General features: G+C 54.6%; 1 protein-coding gene across 3 annotated transcripts in view; it reads left to right on the top strand.

The window, feature by feature from the left end:
• PACSIN2 (protein kinase C and casein kinase substrate in neurons 2) overlaps positions 1–6,864 on the top strand; it is a 121,630-nt gene extending 114,766 nt beyond the window's left edge. For 2 of the 3 annotated variants that reach the window (XM_069489510.1, XM_069489509.1), the window contains 4 exons: positions 169–290; positions 2,191–2,313; positions 2,872–3,068; positions 5,230–6,864. In XM_069489510.1, coding sequence (XP_069345611.1) covers positions 169–290; positions 2,191–2,313; positions 2,872–3,068; positions 5,230–5,342 — 555 coding nt within the window. In that variant the 3' untranslated portion in view covers positions 5,343–6,864. The remainder of the gene's footprint in view (positions 1–168; positions 291–2,190; positions 2,314–2,871; positions 3,069–5,229) is intronic. The other variant, XM_069489511.1, reaches the window with a different exon arrangement.
• The last annotated feature ends 7,236 nt before the right edge of the window (positions 6,865–14,100 follow it).

The raw sequence follows: 14,100 nt of genomic DNA, 5'->3' as shown, positions 1-14,100 counted from the left end.
TCCCCAGTTTGAACAGCGAGGAGAGCGTTCAGGTCATTTAGGTCCATAGGCATGGGGAGCCTGAGGTCTGCTGGAAGACAAGGGACAGTGCTGGGTGGACATTGTGGATGGATGTGGCTTCCAACAAATGAACCTCCTGCTTTCGCTCCCTCAACACCTGTTGCCTAGGAGTGGTCTGCAGACCTGAATCGAACTCTCAGCCGGAGAGAGAAGAAGAAGACTGCTGACGGGGTCACCCTGATGGGCATCAACCAGACAGGCGACCAGTCTCTACAGAACAAGCCCAGCAGGTGAGTGAGCGCAGCCCGTTCCATCCCGTGGGAGGGGTCCCCCGAGTTATCTGCGTGGTCCCAGGTCAGCCCCAGCATGGACAGCTGGCAGATTCCCCAGTGTGCAGAGACCGCCGTGGGCTCCTTGCCAGACGCTCCCTGGGCTCTGTGGGCAGTGGCCCAAGGGCATGTTGGGGAAGAATCATCTTCCCTCCGGTGCCGGAGCTGCTGAAAGATCCAAAGCGGCAGCCTTTGCCATGAGTGCACATCAGGCCCGTGCGATGGGGGAGCTTATGTCAGGGCTGGTCATTCGTGTCCCCAGTTGGGGCGCTGCCCTGCATGGACGCGGCAGGTGGGAGCCCACCGTCACTGGTTCCCTTCAGGCAGTTCCGGTGCTGGCAAGCTTTGTGCTTGTTTTCCATGTTGTGTGCAGGCCCCAGTCGAGGGAGGGGCAGGAGAGGACTGCCAGGTGTCCCCTTTTAAGTCCCCTCTTTGCTGAGAGTATCGGTTATTTCTGGCTTCGTTGCTGGCTGAAAATGAGTTGTGGGTATAAGGGACGGTCCCATGGTCATTAAAGCCCTCTGGAAAGTGTGTGCTAGAGGAGGCCTTGCCTGTAGGGCCTGCCCAGAGGCTCCCGTGCCACACCCAGTAATAGTCACCTGTGGCTGGGGCTTCCTAGGAAGGCTCAGCCCAGGTTCCTGTAGCCCCAGCAGACATGGCCATTTGTCATCTAGCTGCCGTGCACGCTGTTAGCAATAAGCGCCTGTCCCAGAGAGCAGGCTAGCACCCGTGTGCCTGGGCAGGGTGGGGAGGCTGAGACACCACCTCAGGGGAGACCCTGGGGGCTCAGGCTGGCCGGGGCTGCTGCACCAGCTCAGCTGCCCACCACCGACCCCTCCCACAGATGTCTGCTGGAGAAAGGTGCTGGGAGGGAGGATGGCCTGGTGGTCACAGACACATGGCCTGATGTCGGGCGCCAGCAGGCTTGGATCCAGTGTCCCTCACCAGACTGAAGCTGATGAGGCAGTTGCTGGCCATTGAGTCACTCTGGTGGCATTTGAGGCACTTCCATGCCTCCCTCCTCAGCTCTGGGCTGGGGGATGCCCAGACTGAGCTGTCCTTCCAATGTCTGGGTGCTGCTCCCTGAAGCCGTGGACGCAGACTCGGGGGTGGTGCTGCCCAGGGAGGCCCAGGCCACTAGGCCGGGCACGGGGTGGGATGCCGGGTCTGTCTCGCCATGGCCTCCTGTGTAGCACTGAGTGCCCTGCAGTCCCTTCGGCCCATCTCCCTGGCTCCCGGCCCTTGGGCAGGGCTTGGCTCAGGTCTCTGTGGCCTTCACTCTGGGCCTGGCACACAGTAGGCAGTTGATACCATTGCACAAATGGATTCTCTCTCTCTGAAGCACAAAAGGAATCCTGTTTTCTAGTGGAAAGTTCTGAGCAGCAGGCTTTAGCCCTGACTTTGGAAGCTCCAGCCCCAGTAGGACAGGGGACTGGCCACTGAACCCCACAGTAGTCAAGAGGAGGGGCTCCCAGGAGCACCCAGCTGCATGTCAGCGGCTCAGGAGACCCCTGCCCACAGCGTGGGAACAAGGGCTGGGAGAAGCCCTGAACCTGGATCCCACTTTTGCTCCCACTGTGGCGGCTGCCCCCCGCCCAGCGCCCCTGCTCTGGATTGACGGCCTCCAGACACAAGAAGGAAGACGGAATCCTGTTCTCTCCTAGACACTTTAAGCGAGTTTCACAGCCTAAGTATTGCCACATGCTTTACTAAATAACCTTTCTGTTGAAACAACATAGTCCTCCTCCAGTCAGATGAGGAGCTGATCTGTCCCTTGAGATCGTGCAACTGGGAGTCACCAGAACCCTCCGCGGGCCCCCACTGTGCTGGGGTCCCCTGAAAGCTCTCTCTCTCCCCGTAGCAACCTTAGTGTCCTGAGCAACCCTGCGCAGTCCGCGCAGTCACAGTCGAGCTACAACCCCTTCGAGGACGAGGATGACACGGGCAGCACCGTCAGTGAGAAGGAGGACATTAAGGCCAAAAAGTTGGTGAACTAATACTTCCCCCGGTTCCCGCCTCGCTCGCTCTGTCTCCCTCTCTCTGTCCAGGGGTCTGGCCCAGATCTTGCCCATCGGCATTCAGCAGTGCATGAGGCCCTGCAGGAGGCGGGCGCCTGCTGGTGGATAGCCGCTGGCGTCTCCATTTCTCGGGGTGGGCACAGCTAACAATCTTTGGTTGCTTTTTCTCTGTCCTCCATTAACCCTTCAAGGCCCGGGCACCGCCACCACAGGAAGACAGACAGGCGTCCTGCTGGGGACCTGCAGCAGTGGGGCCCCATGTCTGCCTCTGGGGCACTGGTGTGGGCCACCACCAGCCGCCTGCCTGTGCCTATTGGTGGCTCAGGTTGAATTTGGATGGCATGAATTCTCGCCAGGGCCTGGCTCCACCCATGCTGGAGAGAGCTGTGCGCTTTCGGAAGGAGCCCTCAGCCTTGCGCCTCACAGCTCCTACACCCTCCTCTCACGGGGCAGAGGCTCTGCGTGAGGCCTCATGCCCTCCGCCAGCCCCTGCTGAGGGCCCTGTGTCAACCCCTTTATTGCAGTGTGAGCAGCTACGAGAAGACCCAGAGCTACCCCACCGACTGGTCAGATGATGAGTCCAACAACCCATTCTCCTCCACGGATGCCAACGGGGATTCAAACCCATTCGACGAGGACACCACTTCAGGGATGGAAGTGCGAGTCCGGGCCCTTTATGACTACGAGGGCCAGGAGCATGACGAGCTAAGCTTCAAGGCTGGTAGGTGGGCTCCCGCCAGCGCCTGGGGTTGAGGGCATCCAACCTGCTGCGGGAGGTTTGCAATTTTTTCTAAGCCTGGTAAAGTTCCTGCCATTTTCCCGGGTGAGTCCTCACAGCCAGCCCTGCCACTCTCCAATTTCAAAAGCACCAGGTGCTCGATGTCAGAACTCAGGAAACAGCGAGGCAGCTTGTGCCTTTGCCCAGACACCGTGTGCGCGGAGGCTGGGAACAGGGCACAGGCCGCTCACACAGAACAAGCTCTTGGCCAAGACCAGGGGGCTGCCCCCATGCACTCTGGGAGCAGCCAGCCCTGCAGGTCCCCAAGGGAAACCTTTCCTCAGGGGTCCCAGCTGCCAGAGGAGCCCCTGGCACTCGGCGCGCCCCTGGGCCAGGCGGGGCCTTATCTTCCTGCAGCCACGTGTGTACACACTTGCCCACACTCACCTGTGTCGCCATAGCAGAAACCATGGTTTTACACAACAGTCCAGGTCCTTCCTGTATGCTCTGCCGGTGGAGATTTTCTATCTGATGCCTTTTAAAAAAAAAAAAAAAAAAACTGGCTATGGTTTACCAAAATGGGCTGCAGCCTTCAGTGTGAAAGCACTAGAGCCTGTTTAAGGCGGCTGGAGGGGCCTGGGGCCAGAGCAGGCCACAGCAACCCAAGTTTCCCCCCTACCTTGCCCCCTCCTTGATGCCGCCCCAGAGCCAGCACCCACCCCTCCAAGAAGAGGGGTGCTGGGCCAGAACTCACAGGCTGAGGCTACGTGTTGGGGACGACTGCTTCATCCCCCTGCTCGGGTGGCGGTGGGGGCTTGTGCCCAAAGGCCAGGCTCCTAACCCAGCCTTTAGCCACTTCCCCTTGGTGCCCAGTGGTGCCTGCCAGCCGTCCCCAGATGCTTGGCTCTAGGGGTGGTCATCAGGTTGCTCTGGCCAGTTTTAGAAATCTTGTTAGTGCCTTTAAGCCATCTTTGGCCAGTTTTCTGATATCTTTGGTTGGGGTTATTACCCTTGACTTTATTGGTTTGTTTTTAATTTCTAATTCTTTTTCAATCTTATTCAATCTATTATGTTTTACAGTAATTTTATAGGTTTAAAATGTTTCCTCCAGCTCCAAGCAAATTGTCAAAAGCAAACTGATTGAAATGAATATTTCTAACCACCAGTTCACATTTGCATAACTCGAGAGGTTTCCTGTCTGTTTTGTCTGTTTTCTGTGTTACTTCGCTTCTTTACGATGGAAAATTAGCTCCCAGCCAGCACGGCCTGTCTTCCAGCTTTGGTGGTGCCCTGGCTGCTTGTCGCCTCGTGACCAAAGAGGCGTCTTTTTTTTTTCCATTTATTTATTTTTTTTGAGACAGAGTCCCACTCTGTTGCCCGGGCTAGAGTGCCATGGCGTCAGCCTAGCTCACAGCAACCTCAAATCCCTGGGCTCAAGCAATCCTCCTGCCTCAGCCTCCCAAGTAGCTGGGACTACAGGCATGTGCCACCATGCCCGGCTAATTTTTTCTATATATTTTTAGTTGTCCAGCTAATTTCTTTCTATTTTTTAGTAGAGACGGGGTCTCGCTCTTGCTCAGGCTGGTTTCGAACTCCTGAGCTCAAACAATCCAGCAGCCTCGGCCCCCCAGAGTGCTAGGATTACAGGCATGAGCCACCACACCTGGCCAGAGAGAGGCATCTTAAAATGCAGTTTCCCCCAGGCACAGTGGCTCCCAACGGTAATCCCAATGACTTGAGGCAGGAGGATCACTTCAGCCCAGGAGTTCAAGATCAGCCTGGGCAACATAGCGAGAACCCATTCCAAAAAAAAAAAAATTTAAGAAAAATTAGTTGGGCATTGGGGTATGTACCTGTAGTCTCAGCTACTGAAGAGGCGGAGGTGGGAGGATCACTTGAGACCAGGAGTTCAAGGCTATAGTGACCTGTGATCGCACCACTGTACTCCACTGTGGGCAACAGAGCGAGACCACGTCCCTAAAAGAGGGGGGAAATGCAGTTTAGCAGAGAACTAACCAGGCCCTTGCCCTGCCCTCAAGAGAATGCCTGTCCCTCCACCCAGGGCAGAGACCCTCTGTGGCCCCAAATCATATGAGGGCAGCTCTCCAACCCATGGTCGGTGTCACCCACCCTCTCACCATGACCTTTCCCTCTTTGTGTGCAGGGGATGAGCTGACCAAGATGGAGGATGAGGATGAGCAAGGCTGGTGCAAGGGACGCTTGGACAATGGGCAGGTTGGCCTGTACCCAGCGAATTATGTCGAGACGATCCAGTGACGGGCTGTAGGGCAGGCCGGCAGAGGGACGGAGGTGGCGGGCCCAGGAGCTCTGGTGCCTCCAGCCGGCCACGTGGGCGTCCACTCGTGTTCCTGCAGAAGATGAAGGTTCCGTTGTTCTTGGCTTCATGGTGTCCCTGGCAGGCGGACGAGCTGGTCACTTCACCGGGGACTCGGCACCTTTCCAAGTGCAGCTGGAGGATCTGAGCGCAGGAAGACGCGGAACAGCAGAGAAGGAGCCGGCCCTGCCTCCGCCCGCCGTGCTCGCTGGCTTATCATGGATCTGTATGCTCTTGACCTTGTCTCCTCTCCTCGAGTCGGTGGGTCGCGCTAATTCTAGTTCACTGATCACTTTCTCTGGCGAGTCCCGTCACTTGCAACTTAAATGAACAAACTTACATGCCATTCTCTGAGTAAAGATTTTGAGGTTTTTAATTTAAAGGCTGTGTACAGCTATACTTTTTTTATACCTGTTCTTCCATTCATTCATACTTAAATTACGGCACAGAGGGATGTACACCAGTCTCCGTCTCCGTGCTGCGCTGTTAACCAGCCGCGCCACTGTGTGGGGTAAGCTGCGACAGCTGGCGTTCGCGACAAGCGGCCTTTGAGGCAGGAGACTGTCGCGGAAAGGTGGGCGCACGTCACGGGCTCCTACCGTGCGCGCCCTCCGTGCATCCGGGCATCTGAACGCCAAGTGTCAGATACAGCCGTGGGTATACTCCCAAAGTTGCCATATTTAAAAATTGTCACTCTAATCTTGCTTACAACTTTACTCTTTTACAAATTAACAGTCTTATCAGTGACTTGGAAGGTTAAAAAGTAAGAAGACTAACTTTTCAAGCAAACGCATCTGTCTCTGTGCATATCTGTGTATATTATTTGTGTCCAGAGAATCTAAAAGGCTTGTCTACTGTTTTAATGAGATTTGACAGCTTTTGACAGTGGGTTTCATTTGTAAAGCGCGTGAAGTCCGCGGCATCCAGGCACAGGCCTGGCCGGCTGGCTGGACCCACTCCCAGGCGCAGACGTGGGCGCTGGGCCCCTCTGATGTGGAGACCGCTGGAGGGAGGCTTGGCCTCGCCGGCTTCATCCTTAGTTCCGTAGCAGAACACTGTAAACCGCCCGTGTCTTTGCAGCCGTCGCACACGTCACAGTCATCTGTGTTCCTTGTGGGCAAACAAAAGCTGGATCTCACCCACAGCACAGGCCTTTCTGAATGTCCTTAGCTGCCGGAGAGCCAGGGGTGCTGTGGCCAGAGCTACACTGTGGTCACATGGCAGGCGGGTGGGGTTGGGGAAGATTTTATTTTCTGTAACTCAGACGCGGGCCACTCCCGCCTTCACAAGCTATGCATTTCCACCCTTTCCAGTGAGCGCGACGTCTCGCTTGGAAAGTGGATGTGTGTCTGTGTCTGTCATGAAAACTTACCAGCAGAAATCCTCGTTCCTATGCTACAGATTTACCAAAAATTGTCAAGTCTTTTAAGTTTAGTTCCTTTAAATGTATAGTATTTTAGGAAAAAGCAATAAACAATTGATCTTGTGCATGTGAAAGTCCCTTTGCTGTGCATCTGCCCTCATATTCACATCACCTGGTGGCCGCGTCCTCCTCGGGGTTTACCAGCTTTGGAGCCGGGCAAGGTCCAGGCCACAGGACCCCTGCCCGAGGGGCCATGTCCCACTACCCCTTCCAAACCGGAGATTGGGGATTGGAAACACCTGAGCCCCTTGGGGTTCCCCTCTCTGGAGACCTGCTGCTGTAGGCCCTGGGCTTCCCACCCCCCAGCCCCAGACAACAGGATGAAGCCAGTGTCACCTGGAGCTCTCCCTGAGCACTTGTTCCTGAGCACTTGTTCCTGAGCACTTGCTGTGCACCGGGCCTGGAGCTCCACCTTTTACTCATGTATCTGCAAAGGACACATCTCCACAGTCCCACTGGGGGCGGGCAAGTCTCCCATTTCCATTTTCCAGAGGAGGAAACAGGCTCCAGGGGCCGGCCCTACGCAAGGAGCCCCAGCTAGTCCCAGGCGCTGAGCAGGGTCCCCGAGGAACACTCCATCCCCCTGGGGTGAACCTAGGAAGGAGGCCTGGCTTGGCTGCCCTGGCCAGTTAGCAGAGGGGGAGAGATGAGACGTGAGGGCTGCCGCAGCCAACCTCACTGAGCCCTGGTCAGGCTGCCCAGGAAAGGGCCCCGTCTGGACATGGGGCCCTCAGGAGCCAGCACGACTGAGGCAGGCAGCTGCCCCTGCAGCGTGGCTTTGCCCCAGCTCCGCAGGGGCAGGGGTGAATCTTTGCCGCCCAGACTCCTTGTCTGATGGAGGCAGGTCCCCTGTTCTCCCAGCTTCTGAAGAGGAGTCGGAGCCCAGCCCCGGCCCACGCCAGCCCAGGCTGCGGAGAGGGGCAGGCAGGTGGGGCGGAAGGGAGGGGCCAGAAGCAGGTTCCGGGGCCCCTCGGCCTGAGCTGCTCTCCAGGCCCCGCAGGCAGCTCCAGCCACAGCGAGACTGTGGCCACGTGCTGGGCCAGGCCTGCTGGGCTGGATGAAGCAACCTCTACTCTGCGAGGCCCTCGCTCACAGCCCCCTGTAAGGGACCTCCTGACTGCCCTCCCGCCACCTCCTGTCCTGCCCTCAGGGGCCAGCTTGGGGACTTCACCTTGCTCCCCTGGGCTCAGTCCCCCAGGCAAGAGCAATGCCTGCCCTCTCTGTCGGAGGGGCGCAGCAAGCGGGGGAGGCCACAGGCACTCAGGAGGCAGCATTGCCATGACTGACACTGCAGGCCGGGGGCCAGGACCCTCCGCCATCCTTGGCTGCCCCTCCTGTGCCCTCCATGCTGGGCCACCAAGACCTCTCGGCCCCTTGTTCCTTCCACAGCCACTGCCCCGATCAACGCCACCAACCATCCCCAAGGCCCCCGAGGGACCCTAGGGGAGCTGTCAGCCCCAGGGCCCTCTCCTGGGCAGGAGCTCCATGGGGGCTGGGAGATGGGTATTTCATCAACCCTCTCCAGCCCCCTGGCCCCCCGGTAATGCCAGGAGGGTGAGCAGTGCAGCCGAGTGACCCAGACACGGGTCTGGCCCTGCCACAGCCTGAGCTAAAACTGGATCTTCGGATGTCCCTGCAGACGGAGGACAGAGCTGGCCTCTGCGACCTGGGCTTTGAGGCAGGACTCTGATCCCCCAAACATGCGAGTCCTCTCCCCACCTTGCCTGGCCTCACTGGGGGGCGGCCAGGGGTGACCTGTCCACAAGCCCTCAGGATAGCCATGGGTGGCATTGAGAAAGGCCCCTGTGGACCACCTGACCAAGCTCCTCCTAGTTCACGGGGAAACTGAGGCCAAGTGAGGGGGAGGAATGACTTGCCCACAGGCAGAGCAAGTGGGTGGGGGAGCCCAGCAAGGCCTGAGCCCTGGGCAGCCCTCCCGTCAGGGCATCGGCCTGCTCCGTCCTCGTTTGTCCACTGGGCAGTCATTCATTCACTGGGCATTTACTGAGCACCTGCCGTGAGACTGGTGCAGACACACATGAAGAAGGGCCAGTGTTCGCCCTTGGGGAACCCGTTTAGGCTCAGAGAGGGACCCGAGTCATTCTGACACCAAGTGGGGAGAGCTAGAGAGGAGGGGGCAGGGTTGTCCACTGAGAATGTGCATAGTGCGTTCTGGAAAGGTCTCGGGATATTAGGACAAATGCCTCCCAACTCAGGCCCCAGGCCCCGAAGGGGCAGAACACTGCTTGGTCCTTGAGCTGTTTCCCTCATGTCCTGAGATCCTGGAGTCCCTACCTGGGCAGAAGGTCAGGCTGGACCACAGACGAGTGGAAGAGGACCTCAGCCCCCGTGAGACCCAAGGCCCAAGCAAGTGCCTGACCTTCATTGCTGCAAAGTGGGGATGGTAACCGAGGATGACTTTGGGGGGTGTCCAGAAGCCACGCCCTTGCCAGGTGGGCGCCCTGGTGGAGGTGCCCTGTGAGCTACCCTCTCTCCCCCACCCCTTTCACAGGCCGTGCTCTGCCCAGGGTGGTGGCCACCCCCGTGGCTCCCTTCCCCACCTTACCCTGCCCTAAACCTCCTCTGAGGCGGGGAGGGGCAGCTGCGTGTCCGACCTCTGTGGTCTCTGTTGGGAGCAGCAGAAGAGCCCTGGGGCCGGGATTCGAGGCAGCTCCAGGTGCCCCCAGTGAGAAGAACCAGGGTCAGGATGGAGGGGGCTCTACCGTGCCCAGGAGGATGGCCCCAGGCTGAGCTGAATCTGGCCTGGCCTGCAGCTGAGGTACGAGACTCATTCCCAGTCCGGCATGGCCACGGACAGGTGCAGGGTCAGAGGAACCACCAAGCCAGTGCTGTGGTCTGAATGTTTGTGCCCCACCCAAATTCATGTTGAAGTCCCACCCCCCACAGTGATGGTATGTAGGAGGTGGCGCTTTGGGAGGTGATTAGGTCAGGAGGACAGAGCTGGGCGTTCTGGGTCCTGCTGGGCACAGTGGCCGAGCGCATGCCTGTAATTCCAGCATTTGGGAGGCTCAGGCGGGAGGATCGCTTGAGCCCAGGAGTTCGAGGCTACAGGGAGCTACTGCACTCCGGCGTAGGTGACAGAAAGAGACCCCGTCTTTAAATAAAATTAAAAAAAAAAAGGGGGGCCCAAGGGAGCTTGTCCTCCCCTTCCACTGTGAGCACCTGCCCACTAGGCTGTGCTGTTGGACTATGAGGGCACTGGCCTCAGAGCCGGTCCGCACTTGGCCCTGAGCCCGCACCCAGTGGCGCTCACTTAATGGTACCTACAGGACTGGGGTTACCCCATCTACGGAACTGCCGGACCTGAGAGCCCCCTTCTCTTCTCCGGAGGCCCTGCCCTCACGCACATCCTGCCCCCTTGTCACTGCTGGTCCGTCGGTTTCCCCGACCAAACAGGGAGCTTGTCGGGCGGGGACTGGGCTCCATCTCTCCAGCCCCAGCGTTTGTAGAGCTAAACTGAAAAGAAAAACTGACACAAATTTAGAACCATCCTATGAAGCCCAGATTATATTGTTTTTGGCCTCTCCGAATCCTCTGTGGGAAGGGCTAGGAACGGAAGGAAGGGAGGAACTAACGAACAAATGGACTAGCCAAAGAATATCACTCTTTTTAAGGGAAGGATACCTAAAAGCAACCGTCCGTGGGCCCAAACGCAGACGTGAGGAGGACACAGGGTGGTGGGCCTGGCCGAAGGCTGCAGAAGCCCTGAGCGCAGCCCAGCCCAGACGCACGAGGACCTCGACCGCCCTGAGCCCCACAGCGTTCGGGTCACCGAGGCAGAAGCGACTGTGCTTGGACTGCGCGCTCGCCGCTCCGGCCCCTTTACCACACTGTCAAATAACAATTTAATTATTTTTTCTTAATTGTAAAAGGAACAAAGGCACAGATGAAAATTTGGAAATTTAGTAAAATATTCAGAAAACCACCAAAGTCACCTGTGATCCTGGCATCCAGCGGTAACATCACCAACATTCAGGTGTAGTTCTTCTAGTCTTTTCTCTAACATAGGTACACGTGGTTTTTTGTTGTCATTGTCATCAATGTGTATCTGTCATACAACACTGGGATCATGCTGTAAATGTAGTTTTGTATCCTGCTTCATTCCCTTAACATTTCATTGCAAGCATTTTCTCGTGTCTCTAAACACACTTCAAGTAAAAACATACAGTTGACCCTTGAACAACATGGGGGTCAGGAGCGTTGACCTCCCACAGTTGAAGATCCACAAGAATGATGGCTCACACCTGTAATCCAGCACTCTGCGAGGCCGAGGCAGGAGGATCGCTTGAGCCCAGGAGTCTGAGGTTGCTGTGAGCGAGGCTGACGCCACGGCACTCTAGCCCCGGCAACAAAGTCTCAAAAAAAAAAAAAAAAAGAAAAAGAAAATCCACAGATAACTTTTGACTCCTCTTAAAACTGAACCACTAATAGCCCGCTGTTGACTGGAAGCTTACCAATAATACAAACAATTGATTAACACATATTTTGTATGTTATACGTCTTACATACGGTGTTTTTTTTGTTGTTTGTTTGTTTTTTGTTTTTTTGACAGAGTCTCACTCTCTTGCCTGGGCTAGAGTGCCATGGCATCAGCTTCACTCACAGCAACCTCAAACTCCTGGGCTTAAGCAATCCTCCTGCCTCAGCCTCCTGGTTAGCTGGGACTACAGGCACGAGCCACCATGCCTGGCTAATTTTTTCTATTTTTAGTTGTTTGGCTAATTTTTTTCTATTTATAGTAGAGGTGGGGTCTCGCTCTTGCTCAGGCTGGTCTCAAACTCCTGAGCTCAAAGGATCCTCCCGCCTCAGCCTCCCAGAGTGCTAGGATTACAGGCGTGAGCCATCGTGCCTGGCCAGAGAGAGGCATCTTAAAATGCAGTTTCCACCAGGCCAGTGGCTCCCAACAGTAATCCCAATGACTTGAGGCAGGAGGATCACTTCAGCCCGGGAGTTCAAGACCAGCCTGGGCAACACAGCGAGAACCCATTCCAAAAAACGTACCCATTCCATGTACTGTATTCTTACAATAGAGTAAGCTAGAGAAAAGAAAATGTTATTAAGAAAATCAAAAGTCACCCAGGCTGGAGTGCAGTGGTGTGATCATAGCTCACTGTAACCTTGAACCCCTGGGCTCAAGTGATCTTCCTGCCTCAGCCTCCCCAGTAGCTGGGACTACAAGTATGTGTCAGCACATCTGTTTTTTGTTGTTGTTGCTGTTGTTGTTGTTGTAGAGACAGGATCTCACGCTGTTGCCCAGGCCAGTCTTGAACTCCTAGCCTCAAACAATTGATCCTCCCACCTGGGCCTCCCAAAGTGTTGGGATTACAGACGTGAGCCAAGTGCCTGGCTGAGAAAATATACTGACTGTTCATTAAGTGGAAGTGGATTGGCATAAAGGTCTCATCCTCACTGTCTTCACCTTGAGCAGCCTGAGGAGGAGGAGGAAGGGGGCATTGGTCTTGCTGTTTCAGGGGTGGCAGAGGCGGAAGAGGTGGAGGAGGAGGTAGGAAGGAGAGTCAGGCCACTCGGTGTAACTTTTATTGGAAAAAAACGTATAATTGGCCCACACAGTTCAAATCTGTGTTGTTAGAGGGTGAACTGTAATGTTTAAGGGCTGAATGATATTCCACGTGTTTTAGGTCCCATATTGCTGAGGATTTGCTTTGTTTCCCATTTCTTTTTTCAGCTTTTAAGGTATAGTTTAGATACAGTAAAATTCACTCTTTTTAGTGTATATTTCTTCAAGTTTTGACAAATGCATACAGTTGTGTAACCATCACCACAATCAAGATATAGAACTGTCAGTCGCCTTCCCAAATTCCCCCGATGCTTTGCAGCCAACCCCTCCTTATACCCCCAGTCCCTAGAAACCACTGGTATGTTTTCAGTTGCCATAGTTTTGGCTTTTCTAGAAAGTTTTATGAATGGAATCATACACTGAGATTGTCCTGTCTTCTTTCACTTCACATACGTCATGTGAGATTCATCCATGTGGTTTCATGGGTCAGTATTTTGTTCCTGTTTACTGCAAGTAGTTTCCATCGAATTCCTGTTGTTTCCAGTTTTTGACAATTACAAATAAATCTGTTATATACATTCAAGTACAGTTTTTTGTGTAAACAAAAGTTTTCATTTCACTTTCCAGTTGTTTCTGCTGCAGTCATGAAGGTGTTCCAAACCATTTATTCGGTTAAAAGAGATAATGGTATCAGCTTCAGTTTCTGGGGTTTTTTTTTTAATCCATCAATAAATAATTCAAATATTTTACTTTTTACCTTTTAAAATTGAGCGTGAATTTCCAAGTGTGCACTGCCTGAGCATACAGGGGTTGTTGGAATTCAGATGAAGCTACTCACGATTTGGTGAGTTCATTTTCAAACGTATGTGACCTATACAGAAATAACGTGTCTAAGAGATAGTGTTCACTTGTTTTCTGTCAGCACGAACCAAAGTCTACTGGTGCTGTTCTTCAGGGGCAAGGGACAGGATCTGTGCTGACTCTCACGTTGTGATTCATCTTGTGACTGTCTAGGCATGTGCAGTTTTCCCTTAGTGGCATTTGGCTTTCAGCAAGCTCCTGTTGAACTGGAAATGAACTAAATAAACTATTTAAGAAGTGCTGGCCGGGCGTGGTGGCTCAGGCCTGTTGGGCGCGGTGGCTCACGCCTGTAATCCTAGCACTCTGGGGAGGCCGAGGCAGGAGGTTCTCCTGAGCCCAGGAGCTGGAGGTTGCTGTGAGCTAGGCTGACGCCACTGCACTCTAGCCCAGGTGACAGAGCAAGACTCCGTTTCAAAATAAATAAATAAAATAAAGCCTCATATCTTCCCCACCTCAGGGGATAAAACCTTAGCCATAAATCCCTTTAATGAAGTTTGATGCCTCTTAGAATACAAATACTCCACAGGAGGGACAATACTTATTAGTCATTAGGAGAACAGGTCCTTCTCTAAAAACCTCCCTTTAGCTCCTCAAGAAAGTGAACCTCCCTCCCACAGCACTCTGAATCTCAGTATCGTCCTTACCTTGACATGCGAGATTTAGTTGACTGCTGCCTCTCCCACAAGGAACTTCCAGAATGTCATATAGAGGAAATGCCACAGCATGCAGACTTTTGTGACTGGCGTCTTCCACATAGGAAATCCTTCTGAGATTCACTCATGTTATTGTCTCCATCAGGTTTCTTTTTATTGCTGAGCCGTCCTCTATGTATAAACACGGTCATCTCCCGGTATCCTAGGGGGACTGGTTCCAGGAC

The sequence above is a fragment of the Eulemur rufifrons genome, chromosome 16 (assembly GCF_041146395.1).
Source record: "Eulemur rufifrons isolate Redbay chromosome 16, OSU_ERuf_1, whole genome shotgun sequence".
Lineage (NCBI taxonomy): Eukaryota > Metazoa > Chordata > Mammalia > Primates > Lemuridae > Eulemur > Eulemur rufifrons.
The sequence above is the reverse complement of the archived record's forward strand: the minus strand, read 5'-3'. Positions and strand labels throughout refer to the sequence as shown.